This window comes from Nomascus leucogenys, chromosome 4, assembly GCF_006542625.1.
Source record: "Nomascus leucogenys isolate Asia chromosome 4, Asia_NLE_v1, whole genome shotgun sequence".
In the NCBI taxonomy this organism is placed as follows: Eukaryota; Metazoa; Chordata; class Mammalia; order Primates; family Hylobatidae; genus Nomascus; species Nomascus leucogenys.
In genome coordinates, this window is record NC_044384.1 from 106,045,408 (window position 1) to 106,073,403 (window position 27,996).

Here is a 27,996-nt window from a genome sequence, read left to right on the forward strand (position 1 = left end):
TTTACTGTGTATTTAGGTAAGCTGCTTACCTGTCTTTCTCTTGTGAGGAGGAGGAGGATGTTTTTTTTTTTTTTTTTTTTTGAGACAGGGTCTTGTTCTGTCACCCAGGCTGGGGTGCAGTGGCACAATCACAGCTCACTGCAGCCTCAGTCTCCTGGGCTCAAGTGATATTCCCACCTCAGCCCCCGCAAGCAGCTGGGACCACAGGCGCGCACTACCACACCCAGCCAATTTTTTGTATTTTTGGTAGAGATGAGGTCTCACTATGTTGCCCAAGCTGGTCTTGAACTCCTGAGCTCAAGCAATCCTCCTGCCTTGGCCTCCCCAAATGCTGGGATTACAGGCATGAGCCACTGCTCTTGGCCTTGAAAATACTTGAAGGACACTCTCAGTCTCCAGTTCCTAATAGATGCTCAGTAATGTTAATTGCCTTGAACTCAATCAAGCTTGTTCAGTGAATGAATAAACTACCAGCAGCATGGGTGGGGGATAATGTGAGTGGGACAAAGTGGAGGCAAGAGAGGAGGGAAGAAAGAAATGAGTGAAGGGGGGGCACTGGATGCTATATTTTCCAGCTAGCACTACCATCTTTTTGCAGGCAGGGGTGCATTGAAAGATCCCAAGCAGCCGAACCAAGAGAATGAGAGCAGGGGAATGCCCTGATGAGTGTTCACATGGAATTTCCCAGTGGGGAAAGGGGCATTTCCCAGCTCCTAGAATCCTGCTCATTCCCAAGTGTTTTCCCTCCACTCTTCCAGGGAGCTAGGGAATGAGCCATAGGGTGTTGGGAATCTGGTTTTCACTCTCTTGGCTGAAGCTGGCCATGTCTACTGTCATGTGTAGTTTAGCTCTGAATGAGTCACACTTGTTTATTCATTCAACATGTATTTACATGACAATTGGGTACACAGCACTGGGCAATTAATTGGAGAGCTTACAATAAGAACAGGCAGCCCAATACATGTTCAAAAATAACCATCAACACTACAAGAAAGACCAAATGTGACATGGAGGCGCAAGGTGCACGGGAATGAAGGACAAAGGACGTCAAGGGCCCTGCTGGACTTGGAACCCAGGCCTGCTGGAGCAGAGATCACATCACATTGCCAAGTTCATTATTCAGATTCACAATTGGGGTAATGTGTTTCCCTTTTGTTCACTCATTCATTCACTCAACAGATGGTACTTGGGAACAGACTTGTGTATGCAACTGAGTTATTCATTCATCATAGTGACTGTGCACAGCAGGGGCCTTTATAAGTGAGCGGAAAATCTACAACTCTAAACCACTAACAAACCCTTCTGACTCAGGGACCAGCAAATGCGGGAGTATTAGGCAGGGCCTCTGCCTTGAAGAAGGCCCTGGATTTATCTGAGTCAGCTTTCTTCCTACTCCTTCGGTACATCTCTGCAGGTAGATCATGCTTGCTTACACTGAAGCACAGCTATATGTAAGCACAATGATGAAAACTTGGGGGAGATCTTCACAATTTCTTCCTTAGTTTAGACTGCACTAATTCAGAAATTGCAACACTTGATAGCTGCTGGGCATTGAAGGCCACATTTGTCCCACTTGGAAGAAGGAAAAGAAGGGAGGGAGGGAGGGAGGGAAAGAGGGCAGGGAAGGTAGGGAGGGAGGAGAGGGAGGGAGGGAGGCAGGGAGGGAAGGGAGTTGCTAATTATTAGGATAAACAAGGAAATTCAGAACATTGATTGGCTATTTTAAGTGCTCTTAAAAAAATCACTATATACAAGGAATGTGCTAATTACAGTATGAGCAAAGAATATCAGGATGTATCAGAGCCCCATCTTCTTGCTGCAGATGACATTTACCTATTCATGAAGCCCCAGATAGCCTGCTGCCCACTCCACTGACCTGGTGGGAGAGTGGCCTGCCAGGCTGCAGATTTTTGAAGGCCATAGATCTCTGAAAATGGTCTCCAAATTGGACTTTTCATTAAATCAGACTAAATTCACCTTCCTCTTCTTCCTTGTTCTGTGCCCAGGGCCATCATATCACATAATTAGCCTAGTTTCTAAGTATTAGCCATGGCTTATTCTTGAAATATCACCATTCCCATTTCCTAGCAGCCAGTCAGCAGCACAGAAGGAGGGCTTACTAATACAACAGGACCCAAGTAAAGCTTCTCTTCCCTTCCTGTTCCTTTTCCCAGTAGCCCCGTTTCTGGCACGATCAGAGAAACAGCGAAGAAAGCTCTGTGGATAGGGGCTTGCTGTGCTCTCCACGCTACAACAAAAAGTGACAAGATTCCATGTTTACAGCAGTCTCCCACAAAGGGAGAGAAAAGGCTTCCTGATCTCATTCAGTGAAGATGGGCCACGACATGTTCCCATGCTCTAATGTGCCCCCTCTCTTTCAACCTGGTGCTAACCACCAGAAGGAGGGAAGCTGAAAGCTGATCCTACCCCATACCCACAACCACAGCAGGAGGCTCAGCATATTTTCCTTCTTCAGAATCTATACCATATGTAAATGATAAAGTTACACAATCATTGTAAAAAATCTGGAAAAAATCAGAAGTATATTGGGCTCACCACCCAGAGATAGCTAGTGTTAACATGATGGCATGAGTTTTTCTAGTCTTTTCTCTTGCTTTGAGTATGTGTATATATGTGCATGTATATATAAAGACAAAGATAACCAAGCTGTATCTTGCTTTTTCTATTTCTCATTACTTCAGATGAATTTCTCCATGTTATTAAACATTCTTTGTAATTTAATTGAAAGTGTTGTATAAGTGTGCTCCACGTAGATGGATTATACTTTATTTACCCTGTCTCAGCATTTTGGGGCATTTAGATTGTATCCAAATTTTTAGCTACTTGAAATAACACTTACATGAACATCTTGGTGCATAAGTTTGCATTTCTGATTATTTCCTTAGGATAGATTTTTAGCAGTGCAATTAGTGCATCCAAAAATGAATAGTTTTAAGGCTCTCCCTCTGTATTGCCAAACTGCTTTTCAGAAAGATTGTTCCAAGCTACTTCCTACAATATATGAGAGCTGCTCTTATGCTAGCTTCCTTACTACATGGAAGATGGCATCTCACTGCTGAATAATTTATATTTGCCAGTGAGGGAAATTTTTTTTTAAATCATAGAAATGGGGTCTTGCTGTGTTGCCCAGGCTGGTCTCGAACTCCTGCACTCAAATGATCTTCCTGTCTTGGCATCCCAAAGTGTTGGGATTACAGGTGTGAGCGATAGTGCTGGGACGGAAACATTTTACAGTGTAAGATGTTTATTATTTTATAGTGTGATAAAATGTTTATTAATCATTTAGATATCTTCTTTTGTGGGTTTCCTGCTTACATTAATTCCTGGTTAGTCATTAACTTGGTATTTCAGACCACACAACTAAAGCACCTGCTGTCCTGTGTGGTGGCACACTTAACTGGGAGGCCAGCCTCTTATGTATGGTAAGGAGACCTTAAAGTTCAAACTGCAAGCCTAAACGTGCAGGTGATGAAAAAAAAATGTCCACAACTCTTAGAAAACAGGAAAGATGATTAGACACACATAAACCTTTGCTGTATTTGAAGAAATCAGAATCAGAGTGAAAGGGTGCTCAGAGATAACTGAGTTTCTGACATACGATGCCACTGAGACCCAAAGGAGTTCAGCTTCTTGTCCACACAGCTAATCAGGGGCACCACTGAACACGGACAGAGGTCTTTGGATTCCTGTTCCAGAGCTGCTACTTGAGACAAGGGCTGAGGGGCTCAGAAATGTTAAACTAAAATGGAATAGCTGTACTATCATCTCAAATAGCCTCCTGAAATGACAATGCTAACCAAAAGGAATACAGAACTAGACTAGGAAATTCTGATTTACACAGATTTCAGAAATACACATGTGGTTGACAGATCTCAATTTTTCCTCCCAGCCCAGCTTGATAAAGTTGTTTGGAGGCTCTCAAAAATTCTGATTGCAGAATTCCAAATTACTCATCATAGAAAGTGGGTGATTTTCATTTCATGTGTGGCTGACTCGTTTACCAAAACACCTCTAAGAAAGAGGTAATGCACCGGGAGAGTTTTCAGAGGCTGTTGCTGCCCTGATGTGCTCCAACAAGAGTAAGGCTGACAGCAGCACTGAGTAACAGTTAAGATGACTTTCTGTACCTTCCTCAAAGGTTGGCCTTTTCAGTACTTAAAATAAGTCTCTTTTGGAGGAGGAAAGCATGGAACGGAATCTTGAACAGAATTTAAAAACAGATTCAAAAAAACAAAACTCCATAGGTCTATTTCAATTTACATCATATAGTTGTTCCTTAATGTTGATGGTAAAGCAAAATCCAGGTGTTACCTGGAGGCTCTGCAAATTGGCAATGCATTTGAGTAAAAACAAAGTCATACTTGAAACTGCACCTTAAAATTATATCAGAATGCTGCAAACCTTTTTTCCTGCTTGAATATAGTCTTAAACCATTGTAAATAAGTCATAAAAATAGCCAGACCCTGTCCTATACCTTAGAATACTTGGCCATTGAATAATGTACTGATTGAGTACTTCTATAAAAAATCATTCAGAAACTGGCAGAAATACACTCTACTGTTAAGGAGCTAGAAATCACTTACGTATGGTCTTTGCTTCCAGACCTACATAAGAAGGAGCTATTCCCCCAACTTTTTTTGTAGACAGTGTCTTACTTTGTTGCATAGGCTGGAGTGCAGTGGCAATCATGGCTCACTGCAGCCTCGAACTCCTGGACTCAAGTAATTCTGCTGCCTCAGACTCCCAAGTAGCTGGGACTACAAGCGTGCACCACCACATCTGGCTCATTAAATTTTTTTTTTTTTTTTTTTTTACAGATGGAGTCTCACTCTGTCGCCTAGGCTGGTCTCAAACTCCTGGCCTAAAGTGATCCTTCCGCCTTGGTCTTCCAAAGTGCTGGGATTATAAGTGTGAACCACCATGCCTGGCCTATGTTTCTCAAGTTGTATTTGGTCTTTAAACTTAAGTTCTAATCAATTCTCCCTAGCCCATGGAGGATATTTCCTTTGTTTTTTGTTTTGTTTTGTTTTAGAAACAGGGTATTGCTATGTTGCCCAGGCTGGAATCAAGCTCCTGGGCTCAAGTAATCTTCCCACCTCAGCCTCAATCTCAGCTTCTGGAGTAGCTAAGAACATAGGTGTGCGCAACTGCATGCACTGGAGAACATTTCCTTTGACGAATATAAACTTTTATCTGTTTGTTTCAAGGGATTAAACTCATTTTCTTTTTCTTTTCCTTTTTTTTTTTTCTTAATTTTTAGACAGAGTCTCGCCCTGTCACCCAAGCTGGAGTGCAGGGGCATGATCTTGGCTCACTGCAGCCTTCAGCTCCCAGGTTCAAGCAATTCTCGTGCCTCAGCCTCCCTAGTAGCTGGGGCTACAGGCGCATGCCACCATGCTCAGCTAATTCTTGTATTTTTAGTAGAGATGGGGTTTCACCATGTTGGCCAGGCTGGTATCGAACTCCTGACCTCAAGCAATCCACCCACCTTGGCCTCCCAAAGTGCTGGGATTACAGGTGTGAGTCACCACATCCAACCTAAACTCAATTTCTTAAAAACAAACAAACAAACAAAAAAACACTAAAAGTGTGTAATATCCATGAGACCATGACGGTAACAGCACACAATTCCCATAATCAATGACAACCTTTATCTAGTTAGGTAAATTAGTTTCCAGGCATAAGAAATGCAAAGCAGAACTGGTAAATTCTAGAACCTAAAGTACAAACACTTTAACAAATTTGTTTACATGAGGAGTAATGCTGTTAATGTTTTTAGTATCCTTCTGATGCAGACCAGTTTATTTTTATACATGAAGGTCTCTGGGACTGATGAGAATAAATTTATTTTAAGCATTTAATTTAGACCCTAAATTAGTTTTCTGTACAGTAGACTTCTTTTAATCCATGCATGCATGTGCAGAGTCAGCCATCTGGTCCGAGGGTTAAGTGAAGGGAAGGAGCTTTCAATGTGCTTCATTTTAATGAAAATGGGTTTCTGTCTGCATTTCAAAAGTTTTAAAAGTAATATTTTTCTGTCTATCAAAATTTTAAAAACACATATTTTTTGACCCAGAATTCCCGTGTTAGGACTTGAGCCTACATATATGCTCCCAATTATTTGCTAAGCATATCAATAAAGAGGATCACTGGACTTAAAAAAAAAAGTAATTGGAAGAATAGGTGACCACTTACATAAATTATGGTATATCCATATGAGGGAATACTATGCCTACATTAAAAAGAATGTGATATTTGTTTGTGTTGATATGGAAAGACCACCAAGCTATATTACTAAGTCAAAGAAGCAAAGGACATGTATGCAATATAAGCAACATTTAAAATGAGTGTATCAATAAAAACACATGTGGGGATAGGCAAAATATTTTCCTGGCAGAAATAAAAAGAAACCTAAAGGTCGAGGACAGGGCTGAAGAGTGGTGTGCAGGGAGGGAGACAACAATGTTCACTTTCTGTGTAGTTACAAAATGGTTTAGACATGTATTACTTTTTTTAAAATTGTCAACATGGGTTATCTGGATAGGGAAATAATCAGATATTTCCCCCCTTTTCTTCTCTGTAATTAGAAAATATTCTGAAGGGTGTCGTAGTAAACAAACAAAACAGAAAAACAACATAACAACAACTGAAAAAAAAAATCCAGCAATTATGCTTCTGGTAATACAGCAGACAAGAGAGCTTGAATTATTGTCCTGATGAAAAACAAGTGAAAAAGTCAGTTGGAATATACAATACATTGAGCTGGCAAAACAAAGACAAACCCAACTTAGGAAACCACAGTTCCTGAAGCCAGCTTCCACCCCGGGCGTATCTATAGAACCCCTGTGATCATAAATGTTTGTGCATGGCGTGGTACACAAAACACGGGACACAAAACCTAAAGCCTAAGCAACCTTGAGAGTCTAGAACAAGATCTCAAACAAGGCAGGAATTGTCAATGAACCAGAAATCATCAATGAACTAGAAATAAACCTGTAGTTAGAAGAGATAAACAAGGAAACTCGCCGATCTTGACCATGGTGATGTGTAGGAGGAAAGATAAGTATTTCTCCTGAGAATCTGTAGACAGAAGTTGGCCCTCATGTGGGTTTGGGACTGTATTCATATTACCTATGGTCCTAAAAACCTCAAGCAGAAAGTTCAGTTTAAAGTGATCTTGGATTGGTAGCATCTCCAGGCAACAGGGAGAAGCTAACACAAAATCACCTCTAGCAGACAGGTTCCAAAGAGTTCCTATAAAAAAAAAAGATTCAAGAAATATAAGCTTAAAACACCCCTTGTACCCCATCCCCCAAAGAACTAGGCATCATGAGTGAGAACAGCAGAAACAACAAATGACTAAACAGACCCATAATGACATTAGATAAAGAATTATCAGATAATATAAAATAGTATGTTTAATCTATTTTAGAAAATAAAGGCTTAAAAGATAGCACAAAAATACTATAAAAACAATAAAGGAAAATTTAAAAATCTAGAACTTTTAGAAATGAAGAATAATTAAAATAAAAAACTCAAAGAATGGGTTAATCAGCAGATAGAGACAGAGAGACAATTAGAAACTGGAAGATAGCTATAAAGAAATTGGCTGGGTGCAGTGGCTCATACCTGTAATCCCAGCACTTTGGGAGGCCGAGGCAGGCGGATCACTTGAGGTCAGGAGTTTGAGATCAGCCTGACCATCATGGCGAAACCCCATCTCTACTAAAAATACAAAAATTAGCCGGGCGTGCTGGTGGGCACCTGTAGCCCCAGAATAAAGATCCTATCAATAAGCCCTGTAATATATGACAACTTGATTTATGATGGAGAGGGCACTACAGATCAGTGGGGAAAAGGATGGGCTATTCCATTAACAGTACGGACACACCGAAAGCAATAGCCATAAAGGAAAGATTATTAATTTTTACTACATTAAATTAAGAGTTTCTGTTCATCAAAAGATGCCATAAAAACCAGACAAGCCAAGAACTAGAAAAAACTACTTGCAATACATATCGCTGAAAAAGGATTAGTATCAAGAATATTTAAAGAACCTCTTACAAAGCAATAAAAGAGAAACAATCTAGAAAAAATAAATGCATAGGACACAAACAGGGATTTGATCACAGAGATTCATAAACCTATGAAACATGATAAACTTCGTTAAGAAATCAATTATAGTCAACAATAACTTAAACATTTAAAAATAACTAAAAGTATAATTGGATTGTTTGTAACACAAAGGATAAATACTTAAAGGGATGGACACCCAACTTTCCATGATGTGATTACTATGCATTGCATGCCTGTACCAAAATATCTCATGTACCCCATAAATATACACCTATGTACCTGCAAAAATTAAAAATTAAAAAAAAAAAAAATCCGTGTCTTGAAATTCAAATTTAACTCACGTGACCCATTATATACCCACTGGTTTGGTGAAATTTAAAAGTTGGATAGTACAAAATGTTGATGGTGATGTAGAGTGATTGGAACCCTCATTTCTACTAGTGGGAGTATAGGCTTAGGTAACCACTATGGAAAACAGTTTGGTGTTTCTCAAGACAGTTGAACATGTGCATATCCTACAATCGAGCAATTCTACTCTTAGGTACACATTTTAAATAAATGGTGACGCATATGTCAGGAACCATGTGCAAGAAGGTTCATAGCAGTTTTGTTCATAATTGCACAAAACAGTCCAACCACCATTAATGGTGGTATGATACATAAACTGAGTTCTATTTTGGAAGTTTCATTCCATATAATGGAATATCATGCAGCAGTGAAACAGGAATGAAATATAACTTTATCCGTCAGCACTGCTGAATCTCAGAAAACTGTTGAGTGAGGAAAGCCAGACAGAATACCTGAAATATAAAGTTCAAACACAGGAAAACCAGACAATATATAGTTTAAAAATACATGCAGAAATGATACATTTATAAAGAAAAGCAAGAAAGTGAGGAATTAAAAATCTGGGATCGGTATTAGCTAGGGGTGAGGTGGTGGGCGTAGAAGAGCGATACACAATTGGAGGGGGCACCTTGGGGATTCTAAGGTACCTGTAATACTCTGTTTCTTAAACTGAGGAGTGGGGCATGTATGTTCATATATAAAAATTACATATTTAATGTGTTGTACAATTCTTTAAATACATTAAATATGTAATTTTTATATATGATACGTTTCATGGGAAAAAGTACACACATTTTTCTAAACATTATGAGGAAAGGGTTACAATAGGCCAACAGGAAAAGAATTTACTGATGTTTTTACAATATGGTTCTCTATTTCAAATCCACTCTATACATTTTTTAGAGGGATGCATCAAGGTGGGATTCAGTCAAGCTTAGGAACAGAGCTGACACAGAAAGACTGGGTGATAAGCATGACCTCACATCAGATGCTATAAAACATTATGGGCCACTCCTCTCTGCCTCACAGGTACAATTCTTAATTACTTAACTCAGTAAACAGAGAAGCACTGAAGGCTAGGTTCTATGTAAGCATGCAACATCACATGCCAGAACTGATTAAGCAATATAAATGGACCTCAAATGGTTAAGGTTGACAATAACCTCTAAAGCATACTAGAAAACTAGTATTCTACTACATGCATTTACCTTGCTTCAGAAGAAATGACACCTGCTTAAAGTTGCTATTCATGGAACTGAATTATTTTGCAAAGCAGTGTAAGTGCTTACCTATGTTTAACCATTTTTTGGTCATGGCAAAAATGACTAAAGAATCTTGCATAGAACAAATGCATGACGGCATGTTCTTTCCCTCCAATGTACAAATCCACAGGCATCCAGTAATCAGCCACTGCTGTGTTAAAAGGGCTGTAAGAAAGAGATAGGGGCATTTTTAAAAACCTGCTTTGCCACAATTGTGTAAATTAAACAAGCCTATTATAATATGCATATGCCCTGAAATGAACTGTATCAGGGAATAGCAATGATTTTCTTTTTAAAATATAAGAGAAGGCCAGGCGCGGTGGCTCATGCCTGTCATCCCAGCACTTTGGGAGGCCGAGGCAGGTGGCTCACCTGAGGTCAGGAGTTCGAGACCAGCCTGCCCAACATGGTGAAACCCCATCTCTACTAAAAATACAAAAATTAGCCAGGTGTAGTGGTGGGCACCTGCAGTCCCAACTACTCAGGAGGCTGAGGCAGGAGAATCACTTGAACCTGGGAGGCGGAGGTTGCAGTGGACCAAGATCGTGCCATTACACTCCAGCCTGGGCAACAGGGTGAGACTGTCTCAAAAACAAAACAAACAAACAAATATATATATATATATATGAGAAAAGCTTATATAATAAAAAAGAAAAAAGTCAGATAAGTGTTAATTTATGAAATTATAAAAATGGTTACAGAAGATATTACTGACATATTTCAACAAAAGCAATTTGCATATAAAATGAGGACAAGAGGAAAACATACCAGCAAAAAAAGGCATCTTGCTACAATGCACCTTGAATATCTAGATTCACTTTAATTTTTATTATTATGATTACACAATTGAGATGTCGGAGTTCCTACCAATAGAGGGCAATGTGGTATTTACAATGAAGATTAACATGCAGATACTAAATGTTTATTTTATTAATTTATTTTCACATTAAAAAACATTTTTTTTCTTTATTAAAGACAGGGTCGGCCTGGGGCAGTGGCTCACGCTTGTAATCCCAGCACTTTGGGAGGCTGAGGCGGGCAGATCACAAGGTCAGGAGATCTAGACCACGGTGAAACCCCGTCTCTACTAAAAATACAAAAAAAAAATTAGCCGGGCATGGTGGCGGGCGCCTGTAGTCCCAGCTACTCGGAGAGGCTGAGGCAGGAGAATGGTGTGAACCCGGGAGGTGGAGCTAGCAGTGAGCCGAGATTGTGCCACTGCACTCCAGCCCAGGCAACAGAGCGAGACTCCGTCTCAAAAAAAAAAAAAAAAAAAAAAAAAAAAAAAAAAAAAAAAAAAGACAGGGTCTTGCTCGGTCACCCACGCTGGAGCGCAGTCACACAATCATAGTTCACTGCAGCCTCCAATTCCTGGGCTCAAGTGATCTTCCAGCCTCAACCTCCCAAGTATCTAGGACTACAGACACACACCACTATGCCCAGCTAATTTTTTCTTTTCTTTTTTTAAATTTTCTTTTTGAGACGGAGTCTCACTCTGTCACCCAGGCTGGGTTGCAGGGGCGTGATCTTGGCTCACTGCAACCTCCGCCTCCAGGGTTCAAGCTATTCTTGTGCCTCAGCCTCCTGAGTAGCTGGGATTACAGGTGCCTGCCACTACACCCGGCTAATTTTTATATTTTTAGTAGAGATGGGGTTTTGCCTTGCTGGCCAGGCTGGTCTTGAACTTCTGACCTCAGGTGATCTGCCCAACTCGGCCTCCCAAAGTGCTGGGACTACAGGCGTGAGCCACTGCACCTGGCCATCAGTTAATTTTTTTAAAACATTTTTGTGGAGACGAGGTCTTGCTACATTCAGCCCAGCTGGTCTCAAACTCCTGGGCTCAAGTGATCTTCCTGCCTCAGCCTCCCAAAGTTATTGGATTACACATGTGAGCCACTGTGCCCCAGCTGTAAATGTTTATTTTAAAATAGAAATTTGATTTTATTTTTTAAAGTAGTCTGAAAATACAGTCAGCAAGAGCCTGTATATTGCTTACTGAATGCGATGCAGCATATTTAAGGTGAATTGTCATAAAATAGCCCAATAACTCTCACCTAACAGATACTTTTTGGCCAACAGATACTAATAGAAAGGCTTTCTCGTACTCTCGGGTCCTAATGGACACTGGAGAGGAAAGGAAATGCCATTTCCATTTTCTGGCTGGGACCCTCAGTGGGAGGGGCAGCACGGGCTGGCAACAGACCTCTGTGTTGCCAAGGTAGTGCCATCCCTTGAGGTCAGCCAATCAAGCAAACCTTTGCCTTTGGAGGACTTCGAATATTTGTGAATTGGTTCCCTGACACCTCAAGCCACCTTTTTCCTCAGGATAGACTTGGCTGGCTTCAGCTCTGAGGCTAGAAAAAAGGGCCTGGTTACCACCACATATTTGCATCTTAATATAGTTTGGTGTTCTCCAGTCACTGTACCAGAATTCTGATAAAATTTTTAAAAAACACTTTTTTTCTTTGTGAAAAATAGTTCCCTAAAGAAATTCAACTGCCAATCCGGGCAACAGAAAAGAAAGGGAAGTGAAGGATGGTATTTGGCCGGAAAACAAGTTTGGGATATATTAAGGAGTGAAATGTTGAAAGTAGCTACAGCTCAGATTTATGATCCACTCAGGAAACCACCCCAGGAAGAACTCGCGCCGGGGCTGAATCTAACCACAGCGTGTCATGAGGGAAACGAAGTGCTCACTGCTGTTCACAAACTGGGGGCTGTGACGGTCTCAGGATGTCTCTCCCGCCACGGTAACTTGGAGTCTCCCTCATCTGTGTGAAGGCTTTCCTTTGAATCACTCTGAGAAAGGAAAAAGCCTGACCTCACTTGCATTCTAAGCCAATTGTTACTACATGAAATGTACCAATGGCCCCTTATAGAGGGAAGGCCCTGAAGGGGAGCCCCTCTGTGGGCCAGAGAAGGCCATGCTGGTGGTTCCCAGCCACAGTCGTCACCTTGCACCCTTCCTGCCTTTGCAGGGTATCTTTCACTCAGGATCCCCCTCATTTTTTTCTTTTTTTTTTTTTGAGAGGAAGTCTCACTCTGTTGCCCAGGCTGGAGTGCAGTGGTGCGATATCAGCTCACTGCAACCTCAGCCTCCCGGGTTCAAGCGATTCTCCTGTCTCAGACTCCCGAGTAGCTGGGATTACAAGTGCGTGCCACCATGCCCAGCTAATTTTTGTATTTTTGGTAGAGGTGGGGTTTTGCCATGTTAGTCAGGCTGGTCTCCAACTCCTGACCTCAGGTGATCTGCCTACCTTGGCCTCCCAAAGTGCTGGGATTACAGGCGGAGCCACCACGCCCGACAAGGATCCCCCTCATATCTGATATGAACTCAAATTACAGAATCATAACACTGCAGGTTGAAATTCTGGCAGGGTGAGGGCAGGAGTATCTGTCTCACTAGAAAGATATTATTTTAGAACCACGAAGAATAGGGAGGCATATTTTATATGTAGGTAACAGGGTTCCAGAATGTTTCTGCCATGGACAAGAGCAATTAGGCAAGGCCCTTTTAAGCACAATGCTGTGTTTTTTCCTGGGCTCTGGAAGAGTTTCTTTCAGCTCTCATTCTCTCTCCTTACAAGGCTACCTACTGCTCTCTTTTCCTTAATTTGTTTCTTTTTTTTTTTGGGTGGGGGGGTGGGGTTCAAAGAAACACATGAATACAGCTTAAAAATCAAATGGTACTGAAAGATTTAAAATGAAAAACAGTGGTTTCCAGCCCCAATTTTTTCCTTGCCTCAGGCCTGTCTCTTAGCCACTTTTAATTCTTTTGGTTGTTTCTCCCGGCAATTATTGAAAAAAACAAAAAACAAAAAACAAAAAACAAAACATGTTTATACTCTTTATTGATTTATCAATTTAGGAAATGATCTACTATGTGGTAAGAGGTGAGGCTTCTTAGCTGTCTCACCCTCCCTACCTGCTACCTTCTCTGTAGAGTTACATCATTCTTTTCAGTTAAATAAATAACATTACATCTTTACAATCATACAAATGTAGTTCACTGCAAGGAGGGTATCACAGTAGCATTTCCTTCCTTTTTCTGTTTTGTATTTGTGTTGTGCTTGGGATTTACTTGGCTGTGAATAATATAACTTAATGATGTAGCACTTTCCCTTTAAGAGAGCCTGTTCCCAGGTGCACAGTTGACTGACAGCTTCCAGCTGCTGCATCTGTGGACCCACTCTGTGGTGTGTTCCTGCCAGCCCATGTTGCTCTCCCAGGCTGCTCCCAGGAGAGTAGAGGGAGGGGCTGGAGCAGAGCCGTTTTAGCCTGACTGAAGACTCTAACGGACAAGCTTTGCTTGGGGCTTCCCGCTGGCCAGGTCGAGGCTTTCTCAGAGTTGTGCTGTGGGCTGAGGCTCCTCTACCTGATCCTCCTTCTTTTCCCTTCTCCTTTCACACCTGTCATAGCTCCATCGTGGTCTAAGAGCACTCTCTGCCCACTGCTCCTCTTCTCCCCTTTAATCTGCACAGGCATTTCCCCCAAGAAATCTCTTGCATGTCTAATTCCATCTTGGTCTTTGCTTCTAGGAGGATCCACACTGACACATGCTCAAGGACATCAGCAGGGACGTTTTACCTGTGCGGATTGTGAGGGTCAGTGTATCTGAAGTAGTACCAAGCAGAATCAACAAAAGTATCCATCGTGTCTGTCTCTCTCTTGGCTGCTCCCTTGCACCTAAGAAAGAAATGAAATTCATCAATTGGTTTCTTTTTAAATTTTAATGCAGTTTTCCATCAGCTTTTGAGAGAGCTATAAGTATGAATTTAAAATGTCATAAGAATAAAGCCACAGGCTGGGCGTGGTGGCTCACGCTTGTAATCCCAGCACTTTGGGAGTCTGAGGTGGGCGGATCACGAGGTCAAAAGATCGAGTCCATACTGGCCAACATGGTGAAACCCCATCTCTACTAAAAATACGAAAAATTAGCTGGGCGTAGTGGCATGTGCCTGTAGTTCCAGCTACTCGGGAGGCTGAGATAGGAGAATTGCTTGAACCCGGGAGGTGGAGGTTGCAGTGAGCCAAGATCGTGCCACTGCACTCCACCCTGGTGACACAGCAAGACTCTGTCTCAAAAAAAAAAAAAAAGAATAAAGCCACACATGAAAAGACAATTCAGGGAAAGCTCTCTTTTTACATTGTATAATACGTGATGTTTTAAAGAAATTTACAAATAAAAGTTTCAATTTTCAACAATTAAAAGCCTTATTTTCCACTTCTCTGAATTTAACCTGGTAGAAAGCCTCACCACCCAAAAGGACAAGACAGGATTAGGTATCTCTTTTGTGCCTTAACTTCTGTTCCAGGCATGTCAAGATTGCCTTTACCAATGCCTACTTTATGATGCTTATGAAGCCAATCAACGCATGAAGAGAAATGAGAACCAAATATAGGGAGATGTGTGGAAAATCAACTTGGATTTTTCTTCTACTTCTGTTCTGGGGTGACAGGTGCAGAAATCTACCAGGATGAATCGAGGAAGACAAACCACCTTGGAGGCCCCAAAGGCAATGGTTGCTCCAGCTCATGCCAGCCTGTAAGAATCAATTGGGGCATCTCTTCACAACACTGTGACAAAAGATGGCAAGTTGGTAGCTTGAAACTGGCCCTGATGGGAGTATGTACACCATGGAAATTGGCAAATGCAAGAAATCAGGACCCCCCTCCAGAGCTAATTACATATCTACCACCAGACCACCGCCTGAAGGTAGGTTCCTTATGGAAGAGTGAAGAAAGCCCTGGTGTTCAAGACAGAATAAAGTGAGATCCTTGATATGTGAAGGGTTGCAAAGAAAAAGGAATCCCTGTCCTAGGGACAGCCATGTCCAGCAGGACCAAGGTCTCACAAGGGCCCAAGTGTTACACTCATTCTTTTTATTTTGAGACGGAGTCTGGCTCTGTCACCTGGGCTGGAGTGCAGTGGCTCGATCTCAGCTCACTGCAACCTCTGCCTCCTGGGCTAAAGCAATTCTCCTGCCTCAGCCTCCTGAGTAACTGGGATTATAGGCGCATGCCACCACGCCCGGCTAATTTTTGTATTTTTAGTAGAGATAGGGTTTCACCATGTTGGCCAGGCTGGTCTCGAACTCTTAACCTCAAGTGATCTGCCTGCCTCAGCCTCCCAAAGTGCTGGGATTACAGGCATGAGCTATCATGCCCAGCTGCTACACTCATTCTTAAGAACATTCCTAGAGTTGTGGGCCTGTGGGACTGAAAGAACCAGGTGCCAAAAGCCACACTACCTAGGAACTCAAAAGAAGGTGCCCTTAGTCAAGCCTAGCACAGGATGGGGATTAGCTGCCTTGGAGATTCCTCAAGGCCTGGATCAGCAGAGAATCAGCACCTTCTGTCTGATGGGTAGGACCAGCTATCAACAGGGCCTTCTGTGGCAGTGGGTAGCCATAGCAGGCTCTCCCTTCTAAGGCATGGATGTGAAGCCCATCGCCCCTCCAAATATCACACTTTGGGCAGTGTAAGTCTTTGGGGGTTATTGGAGAATCTGGGGAGAAGGGATGAGGAGTCCCAAGAGGAACTGATAAATCTTCTGCTAATTTAGCATGTATGGGCTTGAGTGTATTTTTAATTTAAGAATAAAAGAAGGGTTGTATTTCTATCTTCCATTTGTGAAGTAGTTCATACCAGCTTTACAAATATTACCCAAGGAAATGGCCAGTCCCCCACATAGTCCTCCAGCTCCCTCGTCAGCTGGTTAAATGCAGTGGCTGAGCAGAGAGCATGGGCGCCCTAGATCTGGCAGGGATTTGGGACTCCCTGCATTTTAATCAGGGGACCTCCCAATGAGAACAGTGGTGGTCTCTAAGAGTAGAAGATTTTCAGAGACAGCCCTCAGGGAATCCAGCTTCCTACCACCCAGGGCTGCTCTAAGAAGCTGATCTCAACAGTGCGCCTCTAAATTAAAGCCAGGTCTTTTTATTTGGAGAGCAATCAACCAGAACACAGATACTATTTTGGGAAATAATTAGAAAATAAAGATTACTTTTTCTTCCTCACTTACCTTGTGCAAGTGAGGTCCAAGTGAGGGAGAAAATGCAGGGCTCAATTTATAAAAGGAATAACAGCTGGCTAACATTTGCCATGCTGATTTCCTTTTTAATGGTCTTGTTGGACTTGAAAGCAACTAACATGTTTTATTGCTGATACTAAAAACTAGATGATAAGGAAGAAGCTACGTGGCAAGCAGGAGGGATAGAAGTGATAGACAGTGGTGATAATGTTATCAGGATTAGCTCCAATAGTAATGATAATAATACTGGGTAGTAGGAACTGATCCAAGTACCTCAAAAGTATTATCTCATTTAATCCCCAGTAGCCCTGGGGATTATGAGACCGATACCGCTCATATCCCCATTTTTCAGATGAGTAACTAGGATTCAGAGAGATTAAGAAACCTGTCCAAGGTCTTGTAGTTCAAGGGTAAGGAATCCACATCTGGTGGGCTCTGGTGCCTGTAGTCTGTACCACTGGGCTGCCTTGCTCGGCCACACTGGCTCAGTAGCTCTCAGCCTTGGATGCTCATTAAGATGATCCAGGGGCCGGGCAAGGTGGCACACGCCTGTAATCCCAGCACTTTGGGAGGCCGAGGCGGGCGGATCACGAGGTCAGGAGATGGAGATCATCCTGGCTAACACGGTGAAACCCCGTCTCTACTAAAAATATAAAAAATTAGCCAGGCTTGGTGGCAGGCACCTGTAGTCCCAGCTAGTCAGGAGGCTGAGGCAGGAGAATGGCGTAAACCCAGGAGGTGGAACTGGCAGTGAGCCGAGATTGCGCCACTGCACTCCAGCCTGGGCAACAGAGCGAGACTCCATCTCAACAAACAAACAAACAAACAAACGAACAAACAAAAACATCATCCAGGGAGCCTTGCCCAACACCAAGGCCTAGGTTCTGCCCTCCAGTAATTCTGCAGCCAAGCAGGAAACCTTATCCTCATCAATAAGGCTACAACTGCTGTGCTGTATGTAGGCCACCAACATCTCTGGTAGGGAAGCCCTTTGTCAGCGCTTATCAACAAATAGGGTGTGCTATTTTCCTCCTGGAGCCAGCATTTCTACCCTAAAATGGTCTGGGCCTTCCTATATACCTCCCTCCAAGTTTCACCTTGAACTTCCAAACTGCCTCAGTGAGGACCTGGGAGGATGGCTGGCAAGTCCCTGGCTGGATGGCCGTAAGGTTTCTATTTATTGAAGGCCTAGAAGGTATCACTGTGCAGGATTACATGTGTTAATTCTAGTCTTCCAAAAAGCCCTTCAATGGGGTTATTTTTGTTCCTGATGAGGGATTTCACACTCAGAGAAGGTAAATGACTTTCCCAAGTCTAGACAGTTAGTTAGAAGGCTGAGCCAGGACTTGAATCCATCACTGATCTGACTCCCAGCTCAAGACTTCCAATTACACTACGTGGTTACCTAATTGTCAACCTAGTAACTCAGCTCTATACTGGCAGAATACAAAATTATTTTAAAATATCCTCATCATGATATATAAGGCAGAGAAAAATGGCTTCTCCGCAGAAGAAGGAAAATACTGGAACTTGGTATCCGCTATTTGTTTAATTAGCTGATATGCACAGCATCATTAAAAATCACACTTGAGACATGCCAGTGAATAGACAGAAAAACATAATTCCACTTCCAAAATGAGGAGAAAGGAACCATGGTGCTTCAGCGTATTAAAGAATGCAGCCCCTGAGCACACATGCTCTCTTAGCTACTACTCTGCTACTCGTGATAAAATCTCCACCGTTGTTACAGTCACTATATTGGAAAACTGCAAGGCGGAGAAGAGAACATTTTCTCTCCCCTCCACGTGGCTCTTTGGAATATCAAAATGGAGGAAAGTGGTTTTTTACAAAGCTGTAAGGAAAATTTAGAGCTTTTCCATCACTTGGATCAGATGTTTCTGGGATAGATCTGAACTGACACTGCTGCTTCCAACAGCTCAGAGAAGGGAGTATGCCCATTGCAGAGGCAGGGCCACAGCTTCCTGACCCTTCTCTTAAAGGGCCCCAAAGACCTACAGTGTTCTTTCCAACCTCGTGGAAGTCAGGGAAAAAGGGAGAAGAGTTAGCACCAGGAGTGAGGAGGCTGTCTGAAGCCCTAGCAGGTATGGGGCCATAGGCACAGTCACCGCTGCAGGGATGTGTCTCCTTACCTTGGGCAGGAACAGTTCACCCACTCTGAAGCCATCGCCAGTGGGGAGCCTCCCTTGCCAGTGAAAGATGTAATGTTGGGCAGGGTCACAGGCAAGTCCTCCAGGGGCACAGGTGTGGGGCCGCAGACTGGGCAGTGGACAATGGGGATTGGTGTGCCCCAGTACCGCTGCCGCGAAATCAGCCAGTCTTTCAGTTTATCACTTGTCACGTCTCCACCCACTCTCTTCCCCCGGGCTTTCTGAGTCAGGGCTAGAAAAGCATCCTGCCGGGTCATACCTGTGAACTGACAGGGAGAGAAAAGAAGGCTCACTCCTCTCTGCATAGCACGAGTCACCACCCCGATGCTGCCACCAGTCCTGCCATGTTTATGTGTGGCTCTCCCAAGGGACCAGTTCTGTGCAGAGCTGTATCATGGCTTTCATGAGCCCCAGGTGCTTCTGCCTTTGTAGGCTCCTTGCTCCTTCAGATAATATTAAAAATTATGTTTTACAACTGCATCAATATAAAGACAAATATAACTTTTGACCCTAAAAGTTCATTTTTTTCTTCTGATTTTAAAAGAAATTAAAACTTTTGCAGAGGCTTCTAAAAGTATTGTGGGCCCTAGGCACTGTGTCTACTGTGTCTAATGTGTCTAAGCTGGCCCTGGTTCTGTGGCTTTATCACCGGAGCCCTGTAACACCTACAGAGATCATCAAATATCAGCTTTTAGCTGCCAGTACAGAACTGCACGATATGGAGTTTTAATGACTACTCCCCTGTTGGGGGGAAACGATTCAGAAAAGAAAAATTCAATATTATCCTAAAGCAGAAGGAATTCAGGCAAGCAGAGGAACATTCTGAGGCTTCAGCTTGAAGAACCAGACCACTCTTTTTATATGTAAATGCTCCCATTTTATAGACAGCAGGACAGACCACTAACAGTGCAAAAGAGAAATTATCTTTTCACTTGGTGCTTTTCAGAGAGCCAAACTAATTATATGAATTGAGCCAGTGTGGCTTGGTAACAACCTGGATTGTGGGTACTCTCGAATTTGCTCAATGAAGACCCACTGGGCATTTATATGTGCTGGGCTTGTGCTAGCCATTGGGGGCACAAAGATAAATACGATCTTCCCATGTCCTCAAGGAGCTTACAGTCAAGAGGCATAAAGAATAAGAAAATACAGCTATGTTTATCAAAAGCAGCCCTTTTCATGAATGGTCTGAAGTGTCTTTCTGCATTCCCATTATCACAGTCGTGATGCAAATCATAAAAAACTCTCCTGAAAGTCAGTCTTATAACATCACTGTCTTTCCATTCCAGAAGCTCATAGATGAACGCAGCTTTTCCCTAGCCATTCTCCTTCTACTTATTGAAATAATTCTTTTACTCTAGATATTTAGCCTAGAGCCAGGAGAGGCTTCAACAGACCATCTGAAGCTGTGTGAAAGAAGCCAGGAAGCATAATTCACGCTCAGGGTACTGCACTAAAGAGTGGATGTTTCACTAGGCACTTCAGAAGCCTAATTTTGGCCACAAGTGTCCCCTTTCTTGCCCTGTAGAGGGTTAACTGGGGCTCCTTACAGACACTGTGACTTCACTCTGCTCCACCTCCAGGGAACCTGCTCAAACAAGGTCTAAAAAAAGGCATAAGGGTCCATATCTTACAGCATGACTCATGTCTGGGGATGCAGTTTATGAAGTAAAGCCACAAACATGGGGTTATAAAATATGGACTCCTTACAAAGGAGAAAACCTGACCATTATTCCCTTATTCTATAGATATAAATATAAATATAGCCAGATAGTCGCAAACACGAAAAACTTGGATCTTCAGGACTCACTGAATCAAGATCAGCCAAGGTGGGACCTGTAAGCACCTCCCAGGTGATTCAGAGCCATGGCCAGGTGTGGCATCACTATGTTAAGTCAGTAGTTCCCAGACTCTGCTGCACATCAGAATCAACTAGGGAGCTTTGAACACTATTGATGTCTGATCCATGCCCCCCTCACCACCAATAACCATCAAATCGGAGTATCTGGAGTGAGACCCAGGCATCAGTTTTATTTTAAAACTTTCAGGTGTTTCCAATGTGCAGGTAAGTTTAAGAGTGCTCTAAGCCAGTATTCTCAAACTTTTAATGTGCATACAAATCATATAGGGATCTTATTAGACTAGGGTGGGATCTAAGATCCCACATTTCTAACAAGTGATGCCAGTGCTGCTGGTCCAGGGACAAGACATTAAGTGGCAAGGTTCTAAGCCCTTGATTCTCAAAATGTGTTCCCTGGATCAGCAGCATTAGCAGCAGTATCTGGAAACTTGTTAGAAGTGTAAATTTTGGGGTCTCACCTGGGACTACTAAATCAGTATCTGTGGGGTGGGGGTGGGGGCCAGGTTGTGGTTTAACAAGACCACCAGGGGATTCTGATGTGTGCTCAAGTTTGAGAATCACTGCTCCCACTACCTCCTCCCATCCCTCACCCTACCTCTTCCATCCTACTTTCCAGGTTAGTTCAACATAGAGGCTGGGCTCAAATCCTGCCAGATGTACCATCTTTAAGTGCTGCTGTTTCATGCCAGCAAGAGATAACCCTGACCAAATAAATATGACTCTGAACTTCCCTGTTATTTCTATAAGTGAGTTACACTTTAGGCAGAAATAATGTCAGTAATCTGGAGAGAGCAGATATCTCCTCTAGGAAGAAGAAACAATTTCAGCCACCTCTCCCAAGGAACCAGAGATTCCTTAGAAGAGATAATTTTTCTCAAGCAGAGATTCCCAACATAAAATTAGTTACTTCGATACCATTCTATTCGAGGACTGAATTTGATTTACAACTGACAAACTTCTAGATCTTGAAGAATATCATTTTGTTTTGATAGATATGAGGCCACAAGGCTGTTCGGTATGGGGACGAGTGAAGGAACAGGTTGTAATTTGCACCTGAAGGAAAATGTCTATCAAAGTTGTATCAAGGTGATCATTCTGGAAGTAAGTTCTTAGGCACCAACCTCAGCAGAGCTGCTCAGTCTCTCTGTGCCATCTGGCAAAGTTTCAATGACTTCAGAGTAGGCCAGGCCCAGGGTTTGGGCTAAGATGGTGTCCTCTGAGCTAGTACTGGGAATTCCTATTCAGAGGAGAAGAAAACAAAACATTTCCTTTACAAGTGCCCAAATCACAAAACAACTGACAGTACTGACACCCAGCTTTAGCTTCTTAAAGGAGACTATCTCTTTTAGTTATAGAAGTTTTAAAACCACATCACGTTAGTTGGGAAAACGGAACACGGTCTTGGAGAAACCCACGCCAAAACACTACTAGTTTACCATATTGGTATTACTTCCTTTAAGTCTTTTTCCTCTGCTTAGTTTTTGTTTTGTTTTGAGACAGAGTCTTGCTCTGTTGCCCAGGTTAGAGTGCAGTGGCACAATCTCGGCTCACTGCAACTTCCGCCTCCCGGGTTCAAGTGATTCTCATGTCTCAGCCTCCTGAGTAGCTGTGATTACAGGCATGCGCTACCACTCCTGGCTAATTTTTGTATTTTTAGTAGAAAAGGGGTTTCGCCATGTTGACCAGGCGGGTCTCGAACTCCTGACCTCAAGTGATCGCCCACCTCGCCCTCCCAAAGTGCTCGGATTACAGGTGTGAGCCACTGTGTCCAGCCTATTTTTTTTAATAGTTACAATCCTAATATATACATTTTTGAGTGCTTTTTTTTTTTGCCACTGAAAATCATAAGCATTTGGGGAAGGCTCTTTCTTGAATTCCCTCAGTGGCAGAGGGCAGTGGGGTTCTCTTGAGAAGCGGGGCTGACTCCTCCAGCATTTCCTAGCAATCCTAGAAAAATCCACTCAGTCAGGAAGTCAAAAGCTGGTAACTATGTTTTGTTCCCAAAGGCAATAGCACATTCTAAGAAGACATTTATTCTTTAGCCCACATATGTCCTTGAGGAGAAGTTGAGCATTAATAAATCACTCACCCAGGGGGGCCAAGGCCTGCTGTTTTGGCTTTGGGTATTCATAAGAACGGGTTTTTTTTTTTTTTTTTTTTCCCCAGCCCTTTGGTTTTGTAAGGGCAGGATTTCTCAACCTTGGTACTACTGACATTGTGGACTTTGTTGCAGGGGCTGTCTTGTGCATTGTAGGATGTTGAACTGTACCAATAGCACTCCCTGAGTTGTGACAAACAAAAATGTCTCCAAAATTGCTAAATGTCTCCTGGTGGCAAAATCTCCCCTGGTTGAGAACCCCTGCTATAGGGTCATCTGTAAAAGCTGCTGACATACTCATGGATACAACACATTGTGTGAATAACTGAGAGATATAAAGCTAAGGGTATTGCACAAGGTGCTTAACTCAGATCTCGGAACAACGCCCTAAAACAGTGGTTGAATGTTTGGGAGACATGTTCTAAAGCTCCCAAACATGATGAAAAGCTCTGTGACATGATGGAAAGTTCTGTAGTGTTCTAGCTGAGATTATAGACAAAATGCATCTAATGCATTGAATAAATGTTGAGTGGAGTTGAAGGATGAGGACAAATGGCAAGCAATAAATACTACCAAAAGGTGTTCATAGTCAAGAAGGGAAAACAGTCATTTACTACATTCTAAAATAGAATTTGGAAGAACTAGGAGTAATGTTTAAAAGAAGACACTGTAACCACAAAATGTATTTGGCCGTATAAAGAATCCCTCAGGCCATGGTGGTAGTCATGTTGTGCTGAGTTGAATGTGAACTATTTCTAACAGTGCAGGTGGGAGGCAAAAACACTTTATCTCCTGTTTATTTCTGCTCTTGTTCTTCTTGGAGGGCAAAAAGCAAAAATTTGGAAAAAGTTAATTATGAAACTATGGGAAATCAAGACAACAGGAGAAACAGTTTTCCATATGCACCTAAAAAAATCTGATTTTTTTTCCTTCAAAATTCTCAATATTGTGTCAGTAATCTGATTCAAAATATCAAACAAACAAACAAACAAAAAACTCCCCCAAAAGCCACATCAATAAAAACTGCCTTTACGTTTATCCCAGCTGGTTATATTAATAAATTTTACTAACTGTAAAATGCATAAAGGTAACAGAAGGAATTATTTCTTTAAACAACACACTTTCTAGGTTTAAATGGTTAGAAGAGAGTAACATCAATTTTCTGCTTTGACGTTTCTTCAAACAACTTCATCAAAAACTGATCTGAGTGTTATGAGGGGAAAAAATGTGAATTTAAGAAGAAATGCTATTTCTGTGTGCTAGGAAATAGTGTGGAAATAACTTTCTCTGCAAGGTTTCGGGACTCTGGGGACTGGCTGGAATCTACAGTAGGAATGTTGGTAATGACAAATGCACAGGTCTGTCCTAAAGGAGGCAGATTTTGGACAGAGCTGTCTTTAGGTTCCCTTCTCTTTGTTCATTCTCAGACTTCCTGTTACATGACGATAGTTTAGAATGCTCACGAATGAGTAAGGCTGCCAAGGACATCCAATTTACAGTTCTAAATATGCCTTCAATTTTACTGCTGTTTCACAATCTTTTTCTTGAATAGCTCGAGTTCGCCTCCTCCACAAAGCCTTCACCAAAACCCAGCCCACATCGATCATTTGTGCTTCATCTGAACCCTCGTCCCAGCAGTTGCTGTTGGTTCTACGAGTTTTCTTTTCTTCCTTTTTTTTTTAAAGTTGGTAGTATACCTGGGATGGTTCTATGAGTCTTGAAATTGGATTTTCATCTGAGTTGCACTGTTCCTCGTATCATATGTACAAGTCTTAACAAACTCTACTGGCAAGATTTGTAGGTCAGATATTTCTTATTATTCTCAGTAGCAACTAGCAAAGTGCAATATACCTAGCATATTTTCAAAATGTAGTTCTGAAACAAGGGATGATTAAATGAAGGGCTATTCATTTTTATGAGGAGACAAATCAGACCATGGAATCTATAGTCAGCTCTTCCAGATGACAGCAACACGGGAGTATTTTGATCCTAAATCTGCAAAATATACTGTTGTGGTTACATTTTAATAGCTGCTTACCTATTTTTGAATCCAGAGAGCCTTCCAAGTCAGCTTTGGCCAAAATAACGACAGGGACCTCCTGCTGGGTGAGCATGTTCACAGCCATCACGGGCGTGAGGCAATCTGAAAATGAGAGCAAATAACTGTGGATGCCACTCAACTGAGACACCAACATCATCTGAATCTCAGAGGAAACAAGTGAGAAAAATAAGCACTAGAACTTGTGTGCTTTCTGCTAATTGTTATTAAGTTGTCCTTTGAAGGGTATTAATAGATAATTCACACCAGTGAATAATCAAAAGATTAAATACGCACATGAAAAAATGTTCTTCCATGCTCATGAAAAGTGAAAAAGCATTTTTGCTTTCCAGATAGTGGAGTAATGACATTCCCATCACTGTCTTTTCCTTTTGAAAAATACCTCAAATATACAGAAGATGCGAAACACAAAGTCTATCTGTAGTGAAACCAGGGACATCAGAAATTCCAAACCATCATAACACTTGAAGATGGAAGTGGAGAGGGAGTAGAAAATGACTGAGCAGAAAAGAGGGAAGAGATTTCCAGACATTCTAAGACAAAAGATTTCCTACCCACTTACCCGTTTCTTAGGAGATACTAGAGAATGTGTTCCAGCAAAATGAAGGGGTAAATCAAGAAAGAGACAGACATAGGATCCAGGAAACAAGGAATCCAACAAAGAAAAAAGTATGAGGACACTCACAGAACAAAGACAGAGGGAAGTTCTAAGAGGCCAGGTTGCAGCAGAGGCCTGGAGAATGACCAGGTCAGATCTGAGCAGTACACAGTGCCCCGGGAAGCATCTTTGGGAAAATAAGGAAATGGATAGATTACCCGGCGGGTTGGAACGTGCAGAAAACTGCACTGAGAGGAGTTTCAAAGAAATATGGGGGGTGTACAGGAAGATTTAACCAGAAATTCAAAGAATACAAAGTAAATGAAAAAAAAAAAGAAGACATTATGAACTTTAGGAAAAATAAAGTTATATAAAAAGGACAATGTATTTGGCTCAGTTGAACAATATTTATGTGGTCCTAATAAAACACTTAATTTGGATTTATTCTAACATTGTATTATTGTATTATGTTACAATACGATAATTCTATTACATTGTATTGTTATTTAAAATAACATCTTATTTTAAATTTTTATTTATATAATTTTTTTTTTTTTTCTGTAGAGACAGGGGTCTATGTCACCCAGGCTGGTCTAAAATTCCTGGTCTCAAGTGATCCTCCCACCTCAGACTCCCAAAGTGCTGGGATTATAGGCAGGAGCCACTGTACCCAGCTAACACTGTATCATCCTAAATGAAGTGTATTACAACTACCGTTAACAAGGAGACAAGCCATACGTGCATACATGTGAATATACGGAGAGTTGGAAGCATAATGACCTAAGTAAAGTCCCAGTGGAAGAAGAGATGAGAGATGGTAGACAATTAGTGAGTTCACTTGACTTAATTTACAATATAAGCAACTAACAGTTATAACTTATGAATTCTTACTATTTATAATACTTGCCATGTTTTAAGATTTCATGTAATTATCTACTTTGCAAACCCCAAAACTAAAATAAGCCTAAGAATTAAATCTATATTTATTTTTTAAATTATTTTTAAGATATTTATTTATTTAGAAATAGGGTCTCACCCTGATCCTCCCACCTCAGCTTCCTGAGTAGCTGGAACTGCAGGTGTGTACCATCAAACCCAGCTAATTTTTTTTTTTTTTTTAATTTTTTGTAGAGCCAGGATTTCCCTATGTTGCCCAGGCTGGTCTCGAACTACTGGGCTCATGCAATCCTATCATTTTGGCCTCCCAAAGTGCTGGAATTACAGGTGAGAACCACTGTGCCTGGCCAGGGTCTATATTTCAAAGAGTAGTGACAGACTCTATAGGCATCTAAGCCAGCTCTTATCTTTTATCACCTGGGGTGTCAAGAAGCACAGAATGACATATGGTAGGGAAACACTGAAATGCAACCCCCACGGGTCTCCAGCCAGCACCCATGGTACAGATGTATTAGCTGGGAGACACCTGTTGCTGCAGCTGGCTGAGTGCAGACTCACTTCTCAAAGTAGAGACCCATATTTCTGATTCCATACTATCTTTTCTTTTTTTTTTTTGAGACGGGGTCCCACTCTGTCACCCAGGCTAGAGTACAGTGATGTGATCTCAGCTCACTGCAACCTCTGCCTCCCAGGTTCAAGCAATTCTGGTGCCTCAGCCACCCAAGTAGCTGGGATTACAGGTGCATGCCACCACACCCTACTAATTTTTGTATTTTTAGTAGAGATGGGGTTTCACCATGTTGGACAGGCTAGTCTCGAACTCCTGACCTCAGATGATCTGCTTGTCTCAGCCTCCCAAAGTGCTGGGATTATGAACATGAGCCATTGCACCTGGCCTCCACATTATCTTTTCTCAAAGAAGAAATGTGTATTTGCAAATTTTGCAATTATAATATGACGTTATCAGTAGGCAGGGAGGTGAGGGGTGGTAGAATAAAAGTCACTAGGTAATATCTAGAACTGGTGAATCAAAAGACAGCAGTATAGGCATATACGGCATATGGACAGGCATACAGATAGGGATGTCTATGCCAGAGAAACAGCAGGTGACACAGACTACCAGTTGACCCCTATACCTGCCTCCTCTTCTAACTCAGCAATAGAATGTTGAGTTGGACACATGGCTATTGTGTTTAGCTAATGGAAGCACTGTTCAGCCTCCCTTGCAGCTAGGTGTGGCCATGGAGGATGTGCAGAAGCAACTGCTAGGTCACGGCCTCAAAGGGAAGGAGCATGCCCTTCTCCCCACCCTTCCCCACTTCTTACTTCACTGGAACGCAGATCAAGTGTAGACCAACTTAGAAACACAGAGAAAGACAAGACTCTAGAAGGGCAGAACAGGAAGACAAGACGGGGGATAACTGCCCTAACCACCTCACAAAGTCGACTTATCACACATGCTCAAGAGTTTCATGTAGGTAGAATAAACTCCTGTCTAAGCCTCTGTCATAGCCACTGAACTTGTATCCTAAGAAACATATACCTAAAATAAAAGTGTTTGGGTAAGGAGGCTGC

General features: G+C 42.1%; 1 protein-coding gene and 1 long non-coding RNA gene across 3 annotated transcripts in view; one reads left to right on the forward strand and one right to left on the reverse strand.

Annotated features, from left to right (window-relative positions):
- The window catches only part of LARS2 (leucyl-tRNA synthetase 2, mitochondrial), a 163,914-nt gene that overhangs the window by 39,706 nt on the left and 96,212 nt on the right, over positions 1-27,996 (reverse strand). For both annotated transcript variants that reach the window (XM_030811970.1, XM_030811971.1), the window contains exons 10-14: positions 24,906-25,010; positions 21,891-22,006; positions 18,891-19,174; positions 14,295-14,393; positions 9,735-9,872 (exon numbers count right to left, since the gene is read on the reverse strand). In XM_030811970.1, the coding sequence (XP_030667830.1) occupies positions 9,735-9,872; positions 14,295-14,393; positions 18,891-19,174; positions 21,891-22,006; positions 24,906-25,010 (742 nt within the window). The remainder of the gene's footprint in view (positions 1-9,734; positions 9,873-14,294; positions 14,394-18,890; positions 19,175-21,890; positions 22,007-24,905; positions 25,011-27,996) is intronic.
- Positions 952-27,991, forward strand: LOC105740573. The gene is made up of 4 exons (XR_001116615.2): positions 952-1,136; positions 3,373-3,443; positions 15,167-15,423; positions 26,656-27,991. It is a non-coding gene; the product is annotated as an uncharacterized LOC105740573 (long non-coding RNA).